We start from the raw sequence: 10,219 nt of genomic DNA, 5'->3' as shown, positions 1-10,219 counted from the left end.
TGTGTTGGGGTGTGAAAGTGTGTGTGGGGGGGTGGGGGTGTGTGTGTGGGGGGGTGTGTGTGTGGGTGGGGGTGTGTGGTGGGGGGTGTGTGTGTGTGGGTGGGGGTGTGTGTGTGTGTCGGGGGGTGTGTGTGTGGGTGGGGGTGTGTGGTGGGGGGTGTGTGTGTGTGGGTGGGGGTGTGTGTGTGTGTCGGGGGGTGTGTGTGTGTGTGTCGGGGGTTGGGGGTGTGTATGTGTGTGTGGGGGGGTGGGGGTGTGTATGTGTGTGTGGGGGGGTGGTGTGTGTGTGTGGGTGGGGGTGTGTGTGTGTGTCGGGGGGTGTGTGTGTGGGTGGGGGTGTGTGTGTGGGGGGGTGTGTGTGTGGGTGGGGGTGTGTGGTGGGGGGTGTGTGTGTGTGGGTGGGGGTGTGTGTGTGGGTGGGGGTGTGTGTGTATGGGTGGGGGTGTGTGTTGGGGTGTGAGGGTGTGTGTGGGGGGGTGGGGGGTGTGTGTGTGTGTGGGGGGGGTGGTGAGTGTGTCGGGGGGTGTGTGTTTGTGTCGGGGGGTTGGGGGTGTGTATGTGTGTGTGGGGGGGTGGTGTGTGTGTGTGGGTGGGTGTGTGTGTGGGGGCGGTGTGTGTGTTGGGGGGGTGTGTGTGTGGGGGGGTGTGTGTGTTGGGGGGGTGTGTGTGTGTTGGGGGGGTGTGTGTGTGGTGGGGGGTGTGTGTGTGTGTGTGTGTGGGGGTGTGTGTGTGGGTGGGGGTGTGTGTTGGGGTGTGAGGGTGTGTGTGGGGGGGTGGGGGTGTGTGTCGGGGGGTGGGGGTGTGTGTGTGTGGTGGGGTGGGAGGTGTGTGTAGTGGTTAAGAAGGGGCAGAGTTTAAGTTATAGAGTTAATAGTTAGCCGTTCACATTTCTTTCTTTTGCCATTGGTTAACGACAACTTGTTTAATAAACAGTTATTTACTTATTAAGTTTACAAACCTGGTGTTCGTTTTCTGTTAACCTAAATTAAACAGTTAGGTAGAATTGGGCAATTTGGTGGTTTGGTCAAACTTCTGACATTAGTCACTGCTCGGGGAGCAGTGGGACTGGATATTACAGCACACGATCCCCAGGGAGTCGTGACAGGAGAGTCGGTAACCAGAGGGAGACAGTTTGAATATAATCGGTAAAAGAAGCAGAGGGGGATTTGAGGAGTGAGTTGTTGTGATCTGGAAGGCGCTGCCTGAAAGGGCGGTGGAAGCAGATTCAATAATAACTTTCAAAAGGGAATTGGATAAATACTTAAAAAGGGGCTATTTGTAGGGCTATGGAGAAAGAGTTGGATAGTGGGGCTTAATGAATAACTCTTTGAAGAGTCGGTACAGACACAAAGGGTCAAATGGCCTCTTTCCGTGCTGTATCCTGATGGACCTGAGGCTTCGGAGGAACCTTTTGAAATTAACCCTACAACATTGCTAAGCATGTCTGAGCTCTGATTTATATTAAAGGTCTGCACAGCGCCTGTTACCATGGCCACATTCGTCTAGTGCAATTCCTATTGGACAGTGGTGCTGACATGAACCTGGTGGCCTCTGATCCCAGCCGTTCCAGCGGAGAGAAAGATGAGCAAACATGCCTAATGTGGGCCTACGAGAAAGGTAACTGAGTTGCTGACAAAGCGCGTTTGAATGTACAGCTGGGGTCAGCCTTGGCTCAATGAGGAGCATCCTTGTATCTGAGTCAGAGGGTCGTTGGTCCAAGCAACACTCCAGGACTTGAGCACAAAATCCATGCTAACACTCCCGAGGGAGTGCTGCACTGTCAGAGGGTCAGTACTGAGGGAGTGCTGCACTGTCAGAGGGTCAGTACTGAGGGAGTGCTGCACTGTCAGAGGGTCAGTACTGAGGGAGTGCTGCACTGTCAGAGGGTCAGTACTGAGGGAGTGCTGCACTGTCAGAGGGTCAGTACTGAGGGGGTGCTGCACTGTCAGAGGATCAGTACTGAGGGAGTGCTGCACTGTCAGAGGGTCAGTACTGAGGGAGTGCTGCACTGTCAGAGGGTCAGTACTGAGGGGGTGCTGCACTGTCAGAGGGTCAGTACTGAGGGAGTGCTGCACTGTCAGAGGGTCAGTACTGAGGGAGTGCTGCACTGTCAGAGGGTCAGTACTGAGGGAGTGCTGCACTGTCAGAGGGTCAGTACTGAGGGAGTGCTGCACTGTCAGAGGGTCAGTACTGAGGGGGTGCTGCACTGTCAGAGAGTCAGTACTGAGTGCAGCACTGTGGCGGGTCAGTACTCATGGAGCACTGCACTGTTGGAGGGTCAGTACTGAGTGAGCGCTTCACTGTTGGCAAATTGGCTGTGGCATATCCTATATTACTGCACTAACTACATTTCAAGAGTGCTTCCTTGTTATAGAGTGTTTTAGGTATCCTGAGGTTGTGAAAGGCATGATAGAAATGCAAGACTTTCTAAACCTAAAGTCCTAGAATGTGTTTGAATACTTATACAGAGTGCGTGCATGAAAGTGCAAATGTTTCCGGTTACTGTTGTTGCTGTTCTTATTCCAGGTCATGATGCAATTGTGACACTGCTTAAGCATTATAAAAGACCTCAGGATGAATCGCCTTGCAATGAATACTCCCAACCTGGTGGAGGTAAATGTATGAATTTGAGATCATCACATTTCTGCTCTGTAGTAACACAAGTAATTGAGGTGCTGCACTTTCACAGCTTCAGTACTGAGGGAGTGCGGCACTGTCACAGCTTCAGTACTGAGGGAGTGCGGCACTGTCACAGCTTCAGTACTGAGGGAGTGCTGCACTGTCACAGCTTCAGTACTGAGGGAGTGCTGCACTGTCAGAGGGTCAGTACTGAGGGAATGCTACACTATCAGAGGGTCAGTACTGAGGGAGTGCTGCACTGTCAGAGGGTCAGTACTGAGGGAGTGCTACACTGTCAGAGGGTCAGCACTGAGGGAGTGCTGCACTGTCAGAGGGTCAGTACTGAGGGAGTGCTGCACTGTCAGAGGGTCAGTACTGAGGGAGTGCTGCACTGTCAGAGGGTCAGTACTGAGGGAGCGCTGCACTGTCAGAGGGACAGTACTGAGGGAGTGCTGCACTGTCAGAGGGTCAGTACTGAGGGAGTGCTGCACTGTCAGAGGGTCAGTACTGAGGGAGTGCTGCACTGTCAGAGGGTCAGTACTGAGGGAGTGCTGCACTGTCAGAGGGTCAGTACTGAGGGAGTGCTGCACTGTCAGAGGGTCAGTACTGAGGAAGTGCTGCACTGTCAGAGGGTCAGTACTGAGGGAGTGCTGCACTGTCAGAGGGTCAGTACTGAGGGAGTGTTGCACAGTCAGAGGGTCAGTACTGAGGGAGTGCTGCACTGTCAGAGGGTCAGTACTGAGGGAGTGCTGCACTGTCAGAGGGTCAGTACTGAGGAAGTGCTGCACTGTCAGAGGGTCAGTACTGAGGGAGTGCTGCACTGTCAGAGGGTCAGTACTGAGGGAGTGTTGCACAGTCAGAGGGTCAGTACTGAGGAAGTGCTGCACTGTCAGAGGGTCAGTACTGAGGGAGTGCTGCACTGTCAGAGGGTCAGTACTGAGGGAGTGCTGCACTGTCAGAGGGTCAGTACTGAGGGAGTGCTGCACTGTCAGAGGGTCAGTACTGAGGGAGTGTTGCACAGTCAGAGGGTCAGTACTGAGGAAGTGCTGCACTGTCAGAGGGTCAGTACTGAGGAAGTGCTTTTGTGCGTTTGTTTACTTCTCTTTTTCAGTCCACACCGCTGACTAGCAGCAATGCAAATAAGAGAGCCCAATGTGTAAGTCTCTGCCTGTTAGTTCATAGGCTGTCCATTGGCAAGTCCTCAGCTGTGCCTCCTCGTGGTAACAAGCAAAAGCTGGGTCACTTGCAGCCTCAGGCTAAAGCTTCAGAGGAACCTTTTGAGGAGTTTTGGACCCCAGACATGCAGTGTGCATGTGAAGACGCCGTGCCACTCATGAACCAAACTCCCAGCAATCGGCGATTAGCTCCACTGCCCTGCCAAAAAATGGAATTGATTCCAAAGGTGGACTGGTGTCTAAATATGTCAACTTTCCTGCAGCCAGGCTGGTGCCAAACATAGTGCTTTACAATCCTTTGAACTGAACCAGAGTTCGAGAGGCTGATGTTTGGGTAGCTCAGGATCTGTATAAATTGACCTGGAGACGGCACTCCAGTGTCACTGTACAGTGTTAATACAACACGGGAGGCAGCAGTTCTGAGTGATAAGCCCAACTCAATTTGCTGAGAGAATGGGTTCTACAGGCTGTCTCCAACAGTGTGAGGGACCATCGTGTCCCACTGGTCAGCCACCGCCCACCTCGAGTCAGGCAGCCCCTGACTAGTAAGATACTGACCCACCGCAGCCCACCCGCTTCAGTGAGTCTCTGCTTAACAATGAATGGAATCCATCGCACCAGACAGACAAAAGGAAGGAAGATGCGAACTCTTCGATTGACCAGCTGGACCATCAGGACCATGTATTTGGGACTAACAATGACTTGCAACTGGTCAATAACACATGCAAGACAGCTGTTACCTACATTTGGTAGGATGAACATTGACATAGTTTCCCTACAAGAGACCAGGCTTGCTGAGAGTGGATCACTGAAAGAAAAACATTTTGCATTCATCGGACAGGGGAAGAGTTCAGGGGAAACGTGTGAGCAGGGCATAGTCTTCACCGTCAGGAACTCGCTGCCCCACAAATTTTCAGAATTTGTTCTGTCCATCCACCTCTCAGTTAACCTTTATGCTCCAACACTGTGCTCCACTGCACAGGGGAAAGGAGGAGCTTAACACTGTGATCAGCAGGATCCCTGAGTGGATTTCAATAGGGATCTTGCCTGCCAGCTGGAAAGCCAGCGAGAGACCCCCCCGTTGCCTCCTCTGGGGAAGGCCCATAAGACCATAAGACATAGGAGCAGAAATTAGGCCATTCGGCCCATCGAGTCTGCTCCGCCATTCAATCATGGCTGATAAGTTTCTCAACCCCATTCTCCCGCCTTCTCCCCATAACCTTTGATCCCCTTACCAATCAAGAACCTATCTATCTCGGTCTTAAATACACAAACATGAGCTGTTCAGGCAGCCGAGAAGCCAGCTGTGCACCTCTACCTGGAATCAGGACCCCGGGGGGGGTGGGGGGGGTGGGTGGGCAGTGGTCCTGCCGACTGAGCACTGCCAGCCAATCAGAAGCCAGCAGGCCTTCTGCTCAGCAGCGTCCCCAGGGAGGCGGTGGCTGCTGCAGGAATGACAGTCACCCGAGGCCCAGGGTCGCAAAGTGACCCAGGCCAGAGGTAAGTTAATGGCGGGAGTGGTTTTACAGGGAGAGGGTGGCAGGGGTTAGGGGGGCTCGGCAGCAAGGACAGGGGGGCAGCTCTCAGCTGGCCCCCTCCCTCCTGGTGCCAGGTGCCTCAATCAGGCACTGACTGCCTTTGAAAGAGGAAACCATGACGAGGTTTAATTTTGCTTCCCATGTGGCGACAGGTCACCCGCACCTGGGGTAATACTAGTGGCGGCTGAATGAGGCCCTGAAGTGGTTATCAATTGACTACTTAAGGGCCTCAATTTAAGGTCCTTCACGCCCTGGTCTTAATCAGGTGGAGACAGGAAGGAGGCGAGGTGCTCTTCCACGATACCCCCACCTGATTAAATGCCCTCCCTACCTTCAAATGTGCAGAGGGCAGAAGATTCCACCCTCTAAGGCAGAACATCTTTACCGACCAGGGGATTTCAACACAAGAGCGGGCGTGGGCCCTGAGGCATGGCCCTCCTGCCTTGGACATCATGGCCTCGCAAAGATAACTGCACTGGAGAGGGTACAGAGGAGATTTACCAGGATGCTGCCTGGGCTGGAGGGTCTGAGCTATGAGGAGAGATTGGATAGGCTGGGGTTGTTTTCCTTGGAGCAGTGAAGGTTGAGAGGGGACCTGATAGAGGTGTATAAGATTATGAGGGACATAGATAGGGTGGATAGGAAGACACTTTTTCCATTAATAGAGGGGTCAATAACCAGGGGGCGTAGATTTAAGTTGAGAGGTAGAAGGATAAGAGGAGAGTTGAAGAGAAATTTTTTCACCCAGAGGGTAGTGGGAGTCTGGAACTCACTGCCTGAAAGGGTGGCTGAGTCAGAAACCCTCGTAACATTTAAGTATTATTTAGATATTCATTTGCGTTGCCATTGCCTCCAGGGCTACGGGCCAAGCGCTGAAAAATAGGATTAGTGTGGTCAGACCTTTGTTGACCAGCGTGGACACGATGGGCCAAATGGCCTCCTTCTGTGCTGTAGACGTCTATGAGTCTACGAGTCTATAAACGAAAATGGGCAGAGACTACTTGAGCTTTACTGCTATCATGAGCAGGGGAGGTGACCACCAACTGTAATACACAGTTAGAGAGATGGGTGGAACACTATCTTGAATTGTATTCTAGGGGAGAACACTGTCACCGAGGAAGCTCTAGACACCAGAGAAATCCTGCCTGTCATAGCAGAGCTGGACATCGAACCCACAGCGGAGGAGCTTAGCAAAGCAATTGACCTACTTGCCATGGGCTTCAGTTTCTGATGGTACACTGCCTGAACCTGAACTCATCAAGCGTGGGAAAGCCTTACTCCTGCAGCATCTCATGAACTTTTTGTCTCCGCTGGAGGGAGGGGGCCCAGGATATGTGTGATGCAAGGATTGTGACCCTGTACAAGAACAAAGGGTGACTGCAACAACTATCAGGGCATCTCCCTGCTGAGCACCATGCAAAAAGTATTTGCTCGTATTGCCCGTGCCGGACTGCAGATCCTGGCTGACCACAGCTAACCTGAATCCCAGTGTGGCTTCAGAGCTGGGAAATCCACAACTGACATGACGTTCTCAGTCCAGCAGCTAGATGAAAATGCTGTGAACAAAGGAGACTACTATATGTTGCCTTCATCGATCTCACCAAGACATTTGACCATGTGAGCAGAGTCGGTCTATTGAAGCTACTGAAGAAAATTGGCTGTCCACTGAAGCTGTTCAATGTGAACTCCTCTTTCCATAACAACATGATGGGTAAGGTCAGTTAGGCTAGAGCTACATCGGAACACTTTGAGATCCATACAGGAGTCAAACCAGGTTGTGTTCTGGCACCGACACTCTTTGGCCTATTCTTCTCTTTGCTGCTGTCATTTGCCTTCAGGTAAAGAACAGAGGGTGTCCACGTAGGTACCAGAACTGACGGAAAGCTGTTCCACCTCACTCGCCTGAGATCCAAGACAAAGACGCAAAGATAGGAACATATAAATTGGGAACAGGAGTCGGCCATTCGGGCCCTCGAGCCTGCTCAGCCATTCAATAAGATCATGGCTGATCTGACTGTGGTCTCAACTCCACATTCCTCCTGTCCCCGATAAGCTTTGACTCCATTGTTAGTCAAGAACCTATCTGCCTCTGTCTTAAAAATATTCATTGACCCCGCCTCCACCACTCTCCGGGAAAGTGTTCCAAAGATTCACAACCCTCTGAGAGAAAATAATTTCTTCTCATCCCCATCTTAAATGGGAGACCCTTATTTTTCCCCTAGTTCTGGTCTCCCCCACATGGGGAAACATCCTTTCAGCATCCAACCTGTTAACCCCCTCAGGAGCTTTCATGTTTCAATAAGATCGCCTCTCATTCTTCTAAACTCCAGTGGACACAGGCCCAGCCTGACCAACCTTTCCTCGTGAGATAACCCTCCCCACCCCAGGTATCAGCCGAGTGAACCTTCTCTGAACTGTTTCGAATGCATTTATATCCTTCCAAAAGGAGACCAAAACTGTACACAGTATTGCAGATGTGGGCTAAACAATGCCCTGTACACTATAGCAAAATATCCCTACTTTTATATTCCATTCCTCTTACAATAAACAACAACGTTCCATTTGCCTTCCTAATCACTTGCTGTACCTTCATACTAACATTTTGTGATTCACTGGAGGAGGCAGTGATGTCGTGGTGTTGTGACTGGACTAAAAATCCAAAGAGCCAGGTTAATGCTCTGGGGTCCTGGGTTTGAATCCCACCACAACAAATGGTGGAAACTGAAATCAATCAATAAAACTCTGGAATTAAAAGTCTAATGATGATTATGAAACCATTGTCATAAAAACCCACCTGATTCACTAATGCCCTTTAGGGAAGGAAATCTGCCCTCCTCACCTGTTCTGGCCTCCAGCATTGTGTTTGATTCTTAACTGCCCTCTTAAATGGCCTAGCAAGCCACTCAGTTGTATCAAACCACTAGAAAGTCTAAAAGGAATGAAACCGGATGGTCCACCTGGGATTGACCTAGGCACTGGAAATGACAACAGCAAACTCAGCCCTGTCGACCCTACAAAGTCCTCCTAATCTGGGGGCTAGTCCCAAAATTGGGAGAGCTGTCTCACAGACTAGTCAAGCAACAGCCTGACATAGTCATCCTCACGGAATCATACCTTACAGATAATGTCCCAGACACCACATCACCATCCCTGGGGATGTCCTGTCCCACTGGCAGGACAGAGGTGGCAGCACAGTGGGATACAGTCGGGAGGGAGTTGCCCTGGGGATCCTCAGCATTGAGTCCAGACCCCATAAAGTCTCAAGGCACCAGGTCAAACATGGACAAGGAAACCTCCTGCTGATTACCACGTATCACCGCCACCGCCAGCTCCCCCCTGCCCCCGGCCCTCAGCTGATGAATCAGTGTTCCTCCATGTTGAACATCACTTGGAGGAAGCACTGAGGGTGGCAAGGGTGCAGAATGTACTCTGGGTGGGGGACTTCAATGTCCATCACTAAGAGTGGCTCGGCAGCACCACTATTGACTGAGTGGGCTGAGTGCTAAAGGACATAGCTGCTAGACTGGGTCTGCGGCAGGTGGTGAGGGAACCAAAAAGAGGGACAAAAAAAAATTGACCTGATCCTCACCAACCCGCCTGTTGCAGATGTATCTATCCATGACAGTATCAGTAGGAGTGACCACCACACAGTCCTTGTGGAGACGAAGTTCTGTCTTCACATTGAGGATATCCTCCATCGTGTTGTGTGGCACCACCTCCGTGCTAAATGGGATAGATTTCAAACAGATCTAGCAACTCAAGACTGGGAATCCATGAGGTGCTGTGGGCCATCAGCAGCAGAATTGTGCTCAAACACAATCTAACCATCGCCCCTTAACATTCAATGGCATTACCATTGCTGAATCCCCCACTATCAACATCCTGGGGGTTACCATTGTTATGATATGGCAGGTGGCATTTGTCAGGCTGACCAAATCCCAAAGGTAAATTTGGCCATGCTATCACAATGATTTTGCAATTTGTATTTATTACAAGAAGGTATGTACACTGAAGTCAGAAGTAACAAGCCCACTACCACCTTTAGAAATTTTAAAGATTAAATTAAAACATTTATTAGCACGGGAAAAGAAAATGTTAAACACATACAAGATTACAGTTACACAGTTATTTAGTCTTATAACAGTTTCCAAAATTTCTACTTAACTCCCAGCTACACATCCCTTTCAGTCCAAAATAGATTCTTAATCTATAAAACATCCAGCAAGATTATCGCAAGCACCCACTCTTTCTATAAGGGAGGTCTTTCATTCTCCCTCTCACTTGACAATGGAATTTCAAGGCTTTAAACACAACCTTACTTTCTGGAACAGAAATTTCTCCAGAGTGGCTGGAGGCTGTTTTCATCGTGCACCTGTCAAGATCTCACATGGCCACACTCCATACAGATTTCCATCTTTCTTTAAATATATTTTAAATATATATTTTCTTTAAATATATTATCTATTAAATATATACACCTTCCAAATCCACGACCACTACCACCTAGAAGGATAAGGGCAGCAGATAGATGGGAACCACCACCTGGAAGTCACTCACCATCTTGACTTGGAAATATATCACTGTTCCTTCACTGTCTCTGGGTCAAAACTCTGGAAGTCCCTTCCTAACCGCACTATGGATGGATCTACACCACATGGACTGCAGCGGTTCAAGAAGGCAGCTCACCACCACCTTCTCAAGGGCAACTAGGGAGGGGCAATAAATGCTGGCCCAGCCAGCGAAGCCCACATCCCGTGAATGAAAAAGTACTAAGTACAGCATATCCACAGGTTCCCCTTTATCCACGTTGCTTATTACTCCCTCAAAGAATGGCAATAAATTACTGAAACATGATTTCCCTTTCACAAAACCATGTTGGCTCTGCTT

General features: G+C 50.3%; 1 protein-coding gene across 2 annotated transcripts in view; it reads left to right on the top strand.

The window, feature by feature from the left end:
- Nucleotides 1-10,219, top strand: part of tnni3k (TNNI3 interacting kinase) — a 117,613-nt gene that overhangs the window by 38,631 nt on the left and 68,763 nt on the right. For both annotated transcript variants that reach the window (XM_078560641.1, XM_078560640.1), the window contains exons 11-12: nucleotides 1,468-1,617; nucleotides 2,527-2,613. In XM_078560641.1, coding sequence (XP_078416767.1) covers nucleotides 1,468-1,617; nucleotides 2,527-2,613 — 237 coding nt within the window. The remainder of the gene's footprint in view (nucleotides 1-1,467; nucleotides 1,618-2,526; nucleotides 2,614-10,219) is intronic.

The sequence above is a fragment of the Cetorhinus maximus genome, chromosome 17 (genome assembly GCF_964194155.1).
Source record: "Cetorhinus maximus chromosome 17, sCetMax3.hap1.1, whole genome shotgun sequence".
Lineage (NCBI taxonomy): Eukaryota > Metazoa > Chordata > Chondrichthyes > Lamniformes > Cetorhinidae > Cetorhinus > Cetorhinus maximus.
Note: the sequence above shows the minus strand (reverse complement) of the source record. Positions and strands in the feature narration are given on the sequence as shown.